At 32.1% G+C, this 15825-nt stretch overlaps 2 protein-coding genes and 1 non-coding gene across 5 annotated transcripts; 1 reads left to right on the top strand and 2 right to left on the bottom strand.

The window, feature by feature from the left end:
• Positions 1–522: 522 nt before the first annotated feature.
• Positions 523–596, bottom strand: TRNAV-CAC (transfer RNA valine (anticodon CAC)). The gene has a single exon. It is a non-coding gene; the product is annotated as a tRNA-Val (tRNA).
• Positions 597–1713: 1117 nt separating this feature from the next.
• Positions 1714–9299, bottom strand: LOC125838959 (integrin-linked protein kinase 1-like). Of its 3 annotated transcripts, none has more exons than XM_049517958.1 (12): positions 9231–9299; positions 7520–7756; positions 6974–7048; positions 4689–4766; positions 4480–4574; positions 4153–4273; positions 3938–4017; positions 3202–3264; positions 2943–3055; positions 2771–2856; positions 2359–2477; positions 1714–1883 (listed from the first exon to the last, which is right to left on the bottom strand). In XM_049517958.1, exons 1-12 carry the CDS (start codon positions 9264–9266, stop codon positions 1745–1747), a joined length of 1242 nt encoding a protein of 413 aa, XP_049373915.1. In that variant the 5' UTR covers positions 9267–9299; the 3' UTR covers positions 1714–1744. The 3 variants fall into 3 exon arrangements, with proteins under 3 accessions (XP_049373915.1, XP_049373916.1, XP_049373917.1); XM_049517959.1 differs by having other exon boundaries at positions 7520–7753; XM_049517960.1 differs by having other exon boundaries at positions 7520–7698.
• A 3031-nt stretch (positions 9300–12330) lies between these two features.
• LOC125839023 (elicitor-responsive protein 3) lies at positions 12331–15378 on the top strand. Its single transcript, XM_049518018.1, has 5 exons — positions 12331–12397; positions 13221–13286; positions 14094–14232; positions 14476–14614; positions 15214–15378. Exons 1-5 carry the CDS (start codon positions 12331–12333, stop codon positions 15376–15378), a joined length of 576 nt encoding a protein of 191 aa, XP_049373975.1.
• Positions 15379–15825: the final 447 nt, after the last annotated feature.

The raw sequence follows: 15825 nt of genomic DNA, 5'->3' as shown, positions 1-15825 counted from the left end.
CTCAAATTTCAACCTTGATTATTTTCTTGATGCAAAATTTGCCATCTACAAATGCAAGTTGAGGAAGCAAATTGGCATAGCAATCTTAAATTCAATACAACTTTCTCTCCATTGTTTTTGGTGCTTTGCAACTCATTCAAAAATCGAATTTGACCAACTTTAGGTGGGATGTTTCGAGCTCAAAGGTACGATGGAGTCAGAATTTTAAATTATAATTTAAAGTAATTTTTAATATTATTGAGTTCTAAATTATATATTTATTATGCATATATTAAATAAACTTCTTAAAATAAATACCGTGTTCGGATCAAGATTACTTTGGTTTGATCAAATTCGTACCCTATATGCTTGTGTTTAATATAATTTACTATTTGTGGCAAAAACATGAATACAAAATACAAGTGTCAAATGTCCTAAGATCCTACTACTAGTAAATACACCAATTAAAGATTGCGCTAATCAATTAACTAAACAATTTAAAGGGGAAAAACAGAATGCAAAAACAAAAAAGAAAAATAACAATGTCTGAGCCCGGGTTCGAACCGGGGACCTCTAGTGTGTGAGACTAGCGTGATAACCGACTACACCACCCAGACTTGCTTATGCATCAAATGTTACTTAAAATAGTATCTGAAATTATAATTTGCTTATTCACAAATTGCATAATTTTGTTTGTTTTAATTAAAAGTTTGTTACTCTGTGTCCAACAATACTTGTCCAATTTAGAAAATCAAGAAATATTTACCTTTTGTGCTATTAAATATTTTTTATTATCTAACACATTTCTCAAAACATTAAATTTAATAAAGTCAAAGGATAATATCGTAATATTACCACTATTAGTATTATTTATTGTTTCTTAAGGGTGTTCCAAGAGAATACTCCCTCTGTCCACTTTTAATTGTCATGTTGCGTTTTTCGAAAGTCAATTTGACTAATTTTCAAAGTTAAATTAGATATCATTAATTTGATATTTTAAACAAAAAATTTAGATATTCAAAAACTATACGAAAAGTACTATAAATTGAATTTTTTGCATATCAATATGATGAAAAAACAAATCGTAAAATGTTAGTCAAAATTATTATAATTTGACTCTAAAAAAAGAAATTATGACATTTAAAAGTGGACGGAGATAGTAGTAAATTAAAAATACGTAAACAAAAACCATATAGCACACAAACATAATAATTATCACTGAACACAATATAGATAATAGATGTAAAAATGAAATCAGCCATGTCGAATTCTTTATTATCTTCTAAGTTTTTTTTTTCTTGGGGAACCCATAGAACCTACCACCTGTGCCACAACCTCTGTCTTTCGGGTGAGCACTTTGTGATAACTTGATCACTGTGCAATAGCTCGCAACCATGTGGGAGACCGGAGACCACCTCCCAACTACTCAACCATGCCCTTGCGGGCTATCTTCTAAGTTGATTTTCAGACAATTGTGACTTTTACCTCAGCAGAGTGAAAATTTTATGTGATTTTCCACAAAAGGGACATATTTGATAGATATTCAATCGATATATAGTAAATGAGTTATGATAGGCAAAATTGTATTAGTGTAATGCTTTTAGCAATGCCGGTGTATACAAGTGAAACTCTTAACAAAATTTGCTGCAAAACTCACTTTATTTATGTATTTTCAAATCTGAAAGGGCTATGCAGAAGCTCCTTTGTAACCAGAGAAATGAAATGCAATATGTGATAACATGAGATCAGCTTGAGATGATTCAACTTATAATACCATACAGCTACAGCATGTTCCCAAGACTATCTTTTCTTGCAAAGTCGCATGGATTTTCTCAAGACGATCAATTATTTCTTGAAACGAGGGTCTACGATCAGGGTTCTTGTGCCAGCATTCACGAAGCAACCTGCACACAATGTCAATGTCAGTTTCTGTTATGTCTCTATGCACATTCCTAGTTTTCGATGACGCAGCTTGTGTCAGTGAATATAACTTGAGCTCAATTTTCGATATGCTGAAGGAGCTAAGTTTGGCTAATAAGGAAATTTGATTCTGCTCACAAAAATGATTTCTTTCACCTTTCAAATCAGTAAACACATTTCCAAGATTTTGCGATCCAAACAAGTTCAATATTAGCACACATTTTGGCAGCATAAGTAATTAAAAAAAAACACAAATTTCAGTAATAACCACACAAAATATACTACATTTTCACTTTCCCCCAAACCTTCAAACTCAAAATGTACCCTGCATCATTTAGACACACATGGAATACAAACTATAACAGTTAGACTTTGATGATCACCACCTAGACATAGTTCTTGTTAGCAGAAAAGGAAAAATGGTAAGGTTTGGAAATATGCAATAATTGAATAACATACGTCTTGATTTGCTCAGGAAAGATGTATGACGCGAGATATGGCCGATAATCTTCGTATGCTGTCTTATCTGCCACTTTCTCTGCAGCTTCCTCCCTATTTGATGGTCCTCCTAGGAACATCTGTAGTGCAGAAACATATGCCTACCCTTTACTTTATACTTGAAAGAAATTAATGTGCAAGACCAAGAATATGCTAATATTAAAGATGATCAAAATGTGTGTGGATTGTTTCCCTAGCTATATTACTCTTATGATTCAGGGCCTAAATTCCCACAGCAATATTTGAGAACACACTACCAAGTCAGCATCTAATAGGTGCAAGGGAATTTTTTCAAAATAAACTATGATGATAGGTAGGGGAAAGTTGTGTTGTCCTGTATTCGAGTAAATGTAAGCATGTAAGTTCAACTCACCTCATGGACGATTAGAGCAAATGAAAAAACATCAACACTCTTCCCATATGATTCTCGACGATAAACTTCTGGAGCCATATATCGATCTAAATAAACATGGATATAATTACGTTTCAGGAGTCGACTGATGGAGGAAAAGGAAAATACAGATTAGCTTAGTAATACTCTGTACATGATCCAGTCCCTCCAGTCATTTTGTAACCATAAGAATCCTTCTGTTGTGCAATTTTACTGAGTCCAAAGTCTGTGACTTTTAGATGCCCTGCTTCATCCTGCAATACATTTCTGCAGGAGTAGAAAGTTGATATGATAGCTGCACAGAAATACTAAATCCGAATGATACAAGTATTTTGTACTCCCTGGATTGACAAGTACCGATAGGTTTGATGCGAATGAGCTGAGTTAAATGTAGCTAGTGAAACTGCCAGTACCTAGGAGTCAAATCCCTATGGATAATAGAATGAGGCTTATGCTGATGTAGATAATTCATTCCTCTGCAAATGCAAACAAAGAACTTAGGATATAGCTGCTTTAAAGAGTATATATATTATGACATACGACAAACTGCTTTCAATTTTTAAGAAAGACATTTTCATAGTGAGAAGCACCAAGCTGAAAATATATCACCAAAAACTTCCTCCATTATGTAAATAAATCAGCAAGCATGTCTACAATTTTTCATCCTTCTATCAATCTTTTTGGCAGTTGATACTAGCATTAAGAACTTTGACGATTGAACTTAGTTTTCTACACAATTCAACATCAGAGCAACTTTCTACCTATGGTCATGGCCGAATAATTTTAATTTGGTCATTGCTTGGTTCTTTCAGATATAGTACATACTCTATAATAAGCACATATTACATATATCAATTAAGAACTCGGGCTATAAAAGATCTGATCCATATCAAACATATCTTGGCATAAGATGCATAGTAAGGTTAAAAGCACATTAATGCATGAAAGAGTGCTTTTCCAGCTTAATAATTGCACTTAGTAGATGGAAACTTAATATTTTGCATTTATGGAAAAGAAATCACAAAATAATAAACTGAAGAAAGGTGCAAAGTTGAGTGAAAAACAAAGAAATAGAAATGCTGGTAAATTGTGCCAAAAAGTGTCATGTAACACTTGAATTGGAAGCTAACTTATCATTGAACCTTATACCTTGCAATATCTAGTGCATAAGCAACTGCTGTTAGTGGATCAAGTCTTCCTTTCTTTCTCAATTGGTCATACAAGCTTCCCTAGATTTCCGATTTGTAGAAATATCAGTGTGACCGTGACTAAAAGCTCAGGTACTCATATAATAACACCTATATCTCAAAGCTGAGGAGGATATCACATCATCAGAGTGCTCCTGCACATCATACAAGACTTACATTTCGAAGATACTCGGTGAGAAAGATCAATCGATCAGATTGCTTTAGAACCCCGAGAAACTGCACAATATTGGGATGGCGCAACTTTTGCCACAATGCTAATTCCTTCATAAAAGCATTCCTGTGAAGCTCTCAATTATGGATGTTATGAGTCCGAGTATTAAAGTCAAGCTGACCGAGTTACTACGTTTTTTTTGTTTTGAAAATAGAAGTTGATCAAGTTACATTATTGTTACTCTACATCATATTAAATCCAAAATCTGGAAGAAAAAAGTATTGCTTATGTGATTTTTAAATTACAGCTCTGTAAAAAATCAGTTAACTTACTTCACCATTGGGTTTGATGCAATGGAAGCACGAATGGTTTTTGCGGCAACTTCTGTACCGCGCCACTTTACCAAATAAACTTCACCATATGCACCCTGAGATTTGCACTCACAGTCATTAATAGCCAAAAGAAATATAAAGTGAATTGAAACATTAAAAGAACATAGTCAAGTTGATATTTGCCTTGGCTTCTGGGTAAGAGAAATTACTTCTCCAATAAGAGTTGCATCCTTCATGTCCACTTCACCATGACCAATCATACAACATGGTGTATCAGAGTCACCCAACTACGTCAAGCAAAAGGAAATGAAGGTAAAAAGAAATGTTGATATGATACAACATTTCGCGGAAATTCATATTATCTAACACTGCCGCCAAAATAAAGATAATGTTGTGGTAAAGAACATGCAGTTTTGACAAGGATCCTATCTACGTCAACTCATCCAGAAGGCGTACTTATGACTTAGCCTGTCCTCTTTTCCTGCTGGGGATTACTGTTACTTAGCTTCCTTTATTTCTTTCTCAAACTAACAAGCTAGCTGATCACAAGATTATCTCACATGAATTAGTTTAAATGAGTTGGAATTCAAACTACAATCATTCTCACAGACAAAGGATGGCTCATAGAATGTCATGGTTCAGAATAATACTCATAAAATCACCTACAAACACTAAGGCAACCTTGGAACATATCTTGTGTTTCTTTAAAGGAGCTCTTGGACTTGGCATATTATATAAGTTTATAACAACCATAGGCATACTCGTATTAAGTGTTTCGTAGATGCTGTTTGGCATTGGATCTAGAATTGACAGAAGATTCACCACAGGCTATTGTCTTTGTAGGTGGGAACCTCATGGAAGAGCACGAAACAAAGTATTGTATTTCAACTCAGGGCAGAACCAGAGTATGGTTTGGCTCAGTTCACATGTGAAATAATATGGACACATCACATTTTAGCTGAAATTGGTTTGAAGCCCTAGTCACCAGCAAAACTCTGTTGAGATAATTAGGCATGCTAGAAGATTCAAGAGAACCTCATCTCTACTTGATAGGTGAAGACATGTGAGCAACTGGGTGATATATTCACCAACGCTTTGAATGGAACTCGGGTTGAAAATCTTTGTAACAAGCTGGACATAATTAACATGAATGCTCCAACTTGAGAGGGAGTGTTACAGGATATACATAGACACCTGATGTAAATATACACATTCTCATGTAATATACATAGCACAATTATAGGTCGAGATTTCTATGGTTTTTCTGATTTTGTTTCTTTGAATAGAATAACTTGTACATGTATGGTAAATTGCAGTAAACTCGAGCTATCATTTACTGGGCAGAAGCTTAGAGGAGTATAGAACAGATGGACTATGGAGATCATTTTGGGTTACTAAAGCTCCAACCAAAGTCGCTTGCTTTGGATGGATGGCAGCACATGAAGCATGTTTTATGCAGGAAAATCTAAATAGTACTTTAAAATCTTAATAAAAATACTTAGCATAACATCTCAAAATTGTGGGTCTTTTTTTAGTCTACTCAAGTGAAAATCAGTATGAATATTTGAAGCCTTTGCAAATTGATACAAAAATATAAAAGTAATAAATATAAGCTCAAATCTTATTTATTTTTAAAAAAATTACCTAATGGAACACATGTAAATTTTCAAAGAAGAGGATTTAGCCTATGTGGATGGTATTATTTGTGCAAAGAAAACAGCGAGACAGTACATCATCTCCTAGTACACTGCAAATTCGTTTGGCAGATTTGGTGTATGTTTCTAACTTGTATGGATCCAGTGGGTCATGCCATCAAATGTGGAACAAGTACTAAGCAGTTGGCAAAGTCAGCGAATGAAGAAAGTGAAGAAAAGATTTGGAGGAGCACTCCAGTATGCATATCTGGAATGTTTGGCTTGAGAGGAACAAAAGATGTTTTGAGGAGAAAGAAGAAAAACTCTTTGCTGTGGAAGTATAGATGCACTCATAGTTTCAAAAGCTGGTGTAATGTTATTCTCAAATGATCTTGAAATAATGATAGATTTTATGGATTCCTTACATCCTTGGGGGAATCTTATCTAGTTTTGTTGTACTTTCTCTCAGTACTTTCTTGGTGCTGAGTTTATTATCAGTAATACCTTGACTTGTGAAAAAAAAAAAACCCTCTTATACTTGGAATAGGACTATAAGGAAATTCTACATATTCTTGTTTACTTAAACCAGTAAAGTCACTACTAAAAAGTATTGTGTCCTGAAAAAGACCAAAGATGCTTAGACTCTGAGTGACTGGCCAATATAAAAGTTAAAATATAAATATGTTACTCTTGCATCAGCTTTCAAGTCAATCTTACTACGATAGTTTCTTTTTGAATCATGTATAGCAGAAAAAGCAAACTACCCATTATGTTTCCGAGTAATGCTGTGCGACAATATTTCCATTCAGAGTATATACAGCCGCGATCATATAAAAGAGAGAAAAGGTTAAGACATATACCGGATCATAACCATCATGGGCCTCTAGAATCTTGCAGACATCCTCGTGACCAAAGTTACGGGCATCGGAGAGTGGCTGCACAGATTTCGATCAAAGCATACACTAATCAATTTGTTGAGAAACAATCTATAGTGTCCTACACTATAACCTTAATAAGATTATTAGAATAAAAGAGAAGAAAACGGGAACCATATGTCTTCAAGTAAATTTTAGTTATAGCATGGAGGAAATCAATACTATACTCCATGCCACTAGATTCAGGTACTCCTCCTTCTAGCCACCTTACTATCTCATCCGTAATCATCTTTTTTTCGAGTTTTGAATTTCTGATAAATCCAATATTTACAGCTCATCAGTTGTTGTATAGTAGTATAATAGAGTCGAAGCAAATACGAAAAATGTTTTTAAATGGAAAAATAACAATATAGTCTACATAAATATCATTTCAACTACAAAGTACAGTACAATAAAAACGCTAGAAACAACAATCCAAATCAGGCAGTAAAGGTACGTAATTCATTTTATACATCAATAAGTGCAACTTACAGTTCGACCCCAACGATCTGTGGAGTTCACATCAGCTCCTTTCTCAAGAAGTAGAACAACAATCTCTGCACAACCTTCAGAGGCAGCTAAATGAAGTGCTGTTCTCTTATCATAGTCAACCAGATTGGGTTCCACTCCTTTCTCAAGCTCTTGCATCACTCCCTCTTTGTCACCAAGGCCTGAACAGTGCAGAAGACGATAAGGACCTCCTGATTCCATTCTTTGAGGTAGCATCTGCTGCTCAAAACGTACCATTAACCAAAGTTAGTCTGTAGTGTCAGAAAAACCTTCACTAGATAATCGAAAAGAAGCAAGTGCTACATGGAGACAACATCCGGTATGGCAAGCATCGGGAAACATACTGGATGACTTCACCGAGAAATTTAATTAAATATATATAGTTAAATATATTTTTTGTTAGAATCATATGTACATTACACTATTTTAAAAAACTAATGCAAGTAATAACAATTTTAATTGAAAGTAAAACCTTGGAACAAGACTAATTGTGACAATAAGTTCATACCACTCACAAATTCTTGTGTATGCCCCTAAGACAAATGTTCCGTAAAATACTGTTCTATTTGCATTGTAAAGATAAGGCACCTGGGCCTAAAATTCAACCCTAAGAGTTAGCTCGCATTGCAAAAGATAAGGCACGTGGGCCTAAAATTCAACCCTAAAAGTTAGCTCATGAGGGGAGGATTGTCCAAGTCCATCTAAGCAGACCGTCAGACCATTCCCCAACCAATGTGGGACTTTTACCCACTCTAACATCACCCAAGTTAGCTCATGAGGGGAGGATTGTCCAAGTCCATATAAGCAGACCGTCAGCCCATTCCCTAACCAATGTGGGACTTTTACCAACTCTAACGTCCCCCATTCACGCCCAGACCCAACTGAAGTGTCGACCGAAAGCCCAAACAGGTCCACAGAGCCCAAACAGGGATGAACCATGTTTTGATACCATGTAAAGATCTGACACATAGCCTAACTCAATCCCAAAAAGCTAGGTCATGAGGGGAGGATTGCTCTAGTCTATACAAGCAAACCGTCAATCCATTCCCCTACCAATGTCGGACTTTTAACCCACTCTAACATGCAACTAATAACTTGCTAGCTAGATAATCTTAGAAAACTTAAAAGTCCAATATATGGGATTGTGATTTGTTTTTCCATTTTTGCCTCAAACACCATGGAGCATAGAGTGGCTGGAGGCTCCTAATATCTCCACAAAATCACCTTCTCATTGCATGCTAAGCAAGATAGACATGGAAAAATTGCAAACCAAGTTATGCATACTGAAGTTCAATGAAAACTTGAGAAGTTAATTATTTGATTCTTATGATCATAGCATAGTTTTTGACTATTTAACTCACATGGTCATTGTACCATAGCTGACTTTTCAAGCTCATTTTATTCTCTTTCACTATATTTTTTTCAATATAGTTTAATTTACTTACTTGCAAATCTAATCCTGTTTTTCAACTCTAAATAATTCACTCCCATATAAAATCAATATTTGTGAAGGATCTAGAAAATATTGACAAGTTAAATGTTTGATTCAGAAATAAAAGGGAAGAACTTCACTCAAGGTTTCGCAATTTCCTCCAAAAGGGGGAAAATGTTTTCAGTAAATAATTTGATCTAAAGATCAATAGAAACAAAAATGTATGTTTTTTTTTTGTCAAGTCCAAAACACACTAATTACCGCGGGAGGAGACAAATGAAGCTCGTTATCGTCCATGAGTGAAGAAACCTAGAATCAGAAATAAAAAAATTGTTTTAAGTAGCTGAGAAGTGTGGAAAGGAAACAGAGGAGCTTATATAGAGAGTTCATGGTGATGATGATGCAGTTAATTTTAGGAACAAGATAGAAGAAGGTCATAATCGAAGACGGAGATGACAAGGGAAAATTAATGGAGACATAGTGTTCTTCGTCTGGTTTTGGAATTCTTCGATGTTGTACTCCCCACAAACAAGAATCTTCTCTTTTGGCGCTTCCCCCTAAACTTGTCAAATGGATCGGTCCGTCTGATTTCGGTCAACTAAGATCGACCCGGTAGTGACCCGCAATTTTGGCGGTTTTTTCCAGTACGGGCTAGTTTTTTCCTATGCCTATTACTATTTGGACTATGGGTGTTTATGGTTCGATTTGGATCGGTTATTGGTTAAGATTAAAATTAAACTAATCTAGTTGATTTTTTAAAATTTCTAAAATCAAATCAAACCAAACGAAAAACATAATCATCGGTTTGGTATGAGTAAGTATTTATCCGACCCAGTTAACATGCTTACTTCCCCATCCTAATATTACACATTTCCCTTTGTAAATTAAAGGGATAAGGCATAGTAACAAGGAGAACTACTACAAAAGAATGTGGGGTTGTTTCTTTTTTAATTCAGGTATTGATTTCAAGTTTGAATATGAAAAAATTCTTTATAGGAGCATTTTCTACGTGGTCCTCCAAATTAGTAAGATTCGAATATGGATATCAAATATTGAATTAAAAAAAAACTGACTTTGTAAGCTCCTCACAGAAAAAGAAATGAACAAATCACGCCAATATTTTTGGGTCATATAATTTATAAAAGCAAAAATGAAATAATCTAGCTTATTATACATAGCTATAATTTTAATATACTATCAAATATAATTATAGTTAAGCTTTTATAGCAAATTTTTTCTCTCTTCCATCATGATAAAAAAAATTCTAGTAGGCCGTGAGGCCACCTATCATTTTCCCATACGTGAACTCCACTAGTTATCAACCATTAAGATGAGAGAAAAGCGAAATTATATGAAAAATTAAGTAAAAATTAAAAAATTTAAAATCTGAATCATAACTTAAACATACACGACAAATATAATCTTCAAGAATGGGTGACACAAGTACAAGAGCAACTAAGATATGAAACCTATAGGTTTGAACACTAAAATTATTTGGAAAGAAGAAAAAACAGTAGGTATAAAGATAGAACTAGAATCTAGTATTACCGCTCATCCTAAACTCCGACAAGTCTTTTTGAGTCCAATAATGATTTAACCGCCAACGAACTTAGAGTTGAACATGCACATGAAAGATGGAACAAGTGTAAAGTGGATATGAGAAAACACATGTACTCAGCAACAACATTGACTGATCCAAAAATGAAGCAATGGCCAGGATCAATCCTATATTGTCTTGTTCAATACTTACAAATATTAGATCAACTTTGTAAAAGACATAGAGTAAAAGTACTACACTCAACACAATATCTGCCTCTTGTTATCATCAAGGACTCAATAGCTATAACCAATCCGGACCGACAATCATAATTAAATATGGAATAGTTTACATATATCATATTCTAAGTCAACGTTAGATAAATACGCAATTTAAAAATCTCTCAACAACAACCCACAAAAGATAATGAATGGACGATTGGATACAATATATATACTGTGTATACACCCGTTGTTATAGTGTAGCTAGCAGAGATTTATGGGGTACTCATGAGATCCATATATTGATTGGTGGGACACTCCAATCATATATAATATTGTGCATACGTACAACTTCGATCCATATATGATATAATAAATAGTGTATAGGTATGCAACTCCTATACCAATAAAATACAATGCATAATTAATGTGCAATCCCAAACAATTAATAATTATTTCAAGACATTAATCCCATAAAGTAATTCAACTCAATTCTATTTTCATTTCAATCTCTTGGCCATATAAAAGTTCATTTCAAACTCATCTTTGTTTATTTGTATTCCTTATGAATTACTACTGGCTTTTAAAATTTTATTAATTCTTGCTCATGATTTATAGTTCATAGTGTTTATTAAATTTTTGTTTTAAATATCTGAATATTCATTTACAGTTAGTGTTGGTTCTAGTTGACTATTTTTGTGTCAAAAAATAGCTTAAGAATATGAAAACTCGTTGAGGATAATTATAAATAAATGATATATTTATTTTGATATTAGAAATACTATTTGAATTGTTTTATTCTTTGTTCAGAATTATCATAATTATTAAACTATGTTGTTTAAGTGATTTGTTTATATAAATTGAAAAAATGAATAAATTTGAATCGGAACTCAAAATAAATTAACGCGAGGCCCAAAATATTATGGTAATCAGTATGTCAATATAAATTGAAAGATGAATAACTTGAATCGAAACTCAAAATAAATCAAATTGAAATTCAAATTAGTGTCACAATTGATTTGTCTAATCGAAAATCAATTAGTGTTGGACTTAAAACCTCAAAATTCTAAATTTGCCTCTTCACAAAATCAATCTTTGGTCAGTTTACTTGTAGTCATCATTTTGAATTTTAGTATTGTTGTAATAGGTGCCCATACATCAAGTTCTTTGAAAAATCAGTGGTGCTGGTAAATATTTAGAATAAAATTCTCAAAAAAAATTATTCTTTCCTTTTTCATTTGTGGATAATTAATATTATATTAAATTTTCAATTAATAGTTTTTTTCGATAATTTTGTTATTATTGGAAGAGTTTAGATTTGGATTTCCATAACTAAAAGCAATAGAGTAACATAACTTGTTTGTTATTAATTGTTTCCTCTTTTAAGAAGTTAATTAAGTGTATAATTAATTCTTGATAAATGTCTATTGTCATTTATTTATAATGTATATTTATATAGTGTATACATGCACTAGTAACGTATTATTTAATAGATGTCTATGTAATTACATTAATTATTTAGAAGATTAATTTTTTTCATAATCCTTAAACTTATAAAAAGGGAATTAGAGATAACAAAAATAAAGGAAATCCTTGTGATATAATGAAGGGAGGACTCCTTGAAGTTTATGTTGTAAGTGCCCGTGGCATTAGCCACTCCAACATTATTGGTAAGGATTTTAATTATATGCAAAAGAATAGTTTTATTTTTATTTCATGGAATATATTTTATTTCTTTGATCTCATTTGTTACTGTCTTCCTTTGTTGATTGTATACTATCTTTCGTATTGGATGGTATGTATATACACTGTTTTCCTCGCCTTTTACTTGGATTTGATGTACTTGGCTGAGGGTCTTTCGGAAACAGCCTCTCTACCTCGCACGAGGTAGTGACAAGGTCTGCGTACACTCTACCCTCCTCAGACCCCACCTAGTGGGATTTCACTGGATATGTTGTTGTTGTTGTCTATATTATCCTCAATTAAGTACTATCCATTTTTTAATATTAAATAACTTATAGAGTAATAATTAAAATACATTTTTTTTAAAATTATTTATTAAGGGATATGACCAGGACATGGAGTAATATGTTATAGTGCCAACTTGTGTATATATTTTTCAGGTTATTAATCCATTTATTGTAGAAAGTTACTTGTACTCCTTTTGTTTCAAAGGTTTTCCTTCTTTTTTTTGGTTAATTTGACTAATTAATGATTTACATTGAATAAGATTAATCAACCAGTATTTTAAATTAAAATTGAATGTTTAAAAACTATAAAAAAAATAAATTATAAGTCTCTGTTGTACATCAATATGATGAAAATATACATTTAAAATAGGTAAAGTACTTTGATCTCGAGAAACAAAAACGACTAATAATTTGAGATGAAGGAAGAGTTATCTGCTTTGGGAAATGTGTTATGTGAAAAAGTTCTTTTGTGGAGTAATTTTTATGTTTACGTCCTTACGATGTCTTACTTATCTTTGTATAGGAAATCCATCGTACTATGTGATTGTTGAATGTGGATCCCAATCCTACACAACAAAAATTTCCTCAGGTTTGTTGTTTGTCTTAGTCTTGTAGTGTATATAATTTTATATATTGGTGGATAGAATTTTTTTTTAAATTAATGTTTCATATAATGTCTGGTATTTATATTATTAGAGGCCGACCAATTCAAATTCACACCAGATAGGGCTTATTTGGGGTAGCACTAGCTCCTTGCCAAAGAATTTTCATAATGAAGGTTCAAACGTGAAACCTTTAGTCAAAGGCGAAACAAGAACAACCTCATTCACTGCACCATATCCTTTGATGGTAGTACTATTGTGATAATGGAAAGTATATGGTAAATATCTTGTAAAATTAGTTGAGGGCGTGAAAATTAATTCTCCTCTATTTCAACATGTATTGCATCTTTTCTTTTTTGGATGATTTTTAAAATGTTTTGACAATTTTTATGCAACTTTCACAACTTGTAAATTTCAAATTTATTCAAACATTCAAGATTTGAACTTTGATGTGATATCAAACAAACTTGCCAATCCTTGATATTTACAAGGTTTAATACATAGATTACTTCCCCACTTATATTGAAAAAAAAACCTTTTTACACACTAGAATTTGTTTAAAGTGAAGCTTTTATATCCACTATTTTTTATGTTACACCAACAATACCATTAGTGAAAAAAATTAAGAAAATAAATATCTAAAATTACAAATATACCCATGACATTAAAAAGTTTGGTGTGTAGAAAGTTTTATGTGGTCAAGAAGTGTATAAAGGGGATTTGGGTACAAACTTAGGGGAATTGAATAATCTTTGTTCAATTTGTAATATGATTTAATTGTTATAATAATGCAGGTAATCATAAGGAAATTTTGTGGAATGAAAAATTTAAGTTTGAATTGCCAACTAACAAATTAGAGGAATGTGAGTACCTTAAATTAAAAATTATGGATGAAGAATTCTTCACAGCTGGTGGATTTGCTGGTGAAACCATGTAAGTACTTTTTCTTTTAGTCTGTTTCAAAAAAATAATAATATTTTTTTAGATTAATTTTTTAATTTTAACCTTTTACATAATAGGTTTAAAATCACAAATTTATAGAATATTTTGACATATTTTATCGATCTTTAGTTAAGATTACAAGATTCAAAGATCTTGTATAATTTCTCAAGTTGTGCGTCGAGTTAAAACTAGATAAATAAATAAATTAGTTTTTTTTTTTTTTTTTTGCTTCAGAATTAATCTGAAAGGAATAATTATGGAGGGGAATGAAAAGAGATTTATTGAAGTGATACCAGTTGCTTATAATGTGGTACTTGAAGATGACACATACAAAGGGCAAATAAAAGTTGGACTCAGATTCACTCCTAGCAATGTATGTATCTTTAATTAATTTGGTATACTATTATTCTTGCCTCAATTTACGTGTCACAGTTCAATTTCAAGTGTCAATTGTAAATTTCAATATAAAATCTTTAAGTTTTTGAAATAAAATTTATATATATATTTTAAGAAAATTGAGGTAGGGAAATTGTAAATTTCAATATGAAATCTTTAAGTTTTTGAAATAAAATTTATATATATATTTTAAGAAAATTGAGGTAGGGGAAATGGGTGAGGAAATAAAAATTACCAGGTGGATGATCAAACCGTCAGCACACTCACCATCTAAGGTGAGTGTTCATGTAGTTATTAATCAACTGCAACTACTAAGATTCCACAAAATTTACATATTTAAAAATTATGAAAGTATTATAAATCACCGTATTGATAATTCAAAATGCTTAAAAGACATGAAAAAATTATGATCAACGAAAAAAGTTATTTGACTAGAGATTCAAAATGTGTCATATAAATTGAATAGTAATTACTTTTATATATATATATATATATATATATATATATATATATATATATATTCACTTTCCCCTAGTTTATAAAATGGTTCAATTCTTTTTCTTTTTTTTTTTGCAGAAAATTGTACAAACAGTGGGGAAAAAAGATGCTCCAAAGGAAAATGAAAATGGAATTGGGCAAATTATATATAGCAAAATCATTAATCTATGGCCAAACACATGGAGAAGCTTCTTTCCTTGTGAGAATGCTAATAATATTATTGACAAAAATAAGCCAAATTAGAGTTATTTCTTTTTCTTTAATTTAGAATAATGTTTAGACAAAAATGATTTCCTTCATATTCTTGACATTGTCTAGTTAGGTCAACATGGTACTTGTGATATTTTGGCAACCAACTCATTTTATTTGGTAGTTTTTTTAGATGTTGCAAAATATTATCTAAATAAGATTGAATAAAACATAAATTTACAAACAATTCAATATGCTAAGGGATAAATTCCCTTTTGGATCTCCAATTATTTTGTAAATTCATTATTTTCATATTTATATTAGTTACAAATTTACAATAGTTATTGAAGCAGATGGCCCAAATCATACTCAAAACACAAAAAACAATTTAATAAGGTTCACATGTCTCGTAGTTTTCCACTAGATCACTAATTATGCAGTTGCATATCAACCAACGAGAATCTCGACCTCTTCAATAAAAGGATTCAGGATGTAAGGTGT

This window comes from Solanum verrucosum, unplaced genomic scaffold (genome assembly GCF_900185275.1).
Source record: "Solanum verrucosum unplaced genomic scaffold, falcon-dt-bn FXZP01000163.1, whole genome shotgun sequence".
Taxonomy (NCBI): domain Eukaryota; kingdom Viridiplantae; phylum Streptophyta; class Magnoliopsida; order Solanales; family Solanaceae; genus Solanum; species Solanum verrucosum.
This window is presented reverse-complemented; position numbering and strand designations above follow the sequence as displayed.

Excerpts from the sequence above, each read along its gene's own strand:
- LOC125839023 (XM_049518018.1), top strand. The coding sequence starts at position 12,331 with ATGAAGGGAGGACTCCTTGAAGTTTATGTTGTAAGTGCCCGTGGCATT. Across the intron at positions 12,398-13,220 it reads TAGCCACTCCAACATTATTG|GAAATCCATCGTACTATGTG; the intron begins GTAAGGATTTTA and ends ATCTTTGTATAG. Across the intron at positions 13,287-14,093 it reads CACAACAAAAATTTCCTCAG|GTAATCATAAGGAAATTTTG; the intron begins GTTTGTTGTTTG and ends ATAATAATGCAG.
- LOC125838959 (XM_049517958.1), bottom strand. The coding sequence starts at position 9,266 with ATGGACGATAACGAGCTTCATTTGTCTCCTCCCGCG. Across the intron at positions 7,049-7,519 it reads CAGATCGTTGGGGTCGAACT|CCACTCTCCGATGCCCGTAA; the intron begins GTAAGTTGCACT and ends AAATCTGTGCAG. Across the intron at positions 3,265-3,937 it reads TATGCACTAGATATTGCAAG|AGGAATGAATTATCTACATC; the intron begins GTATAAGGTTCA and ends TTGCATTTGCAG.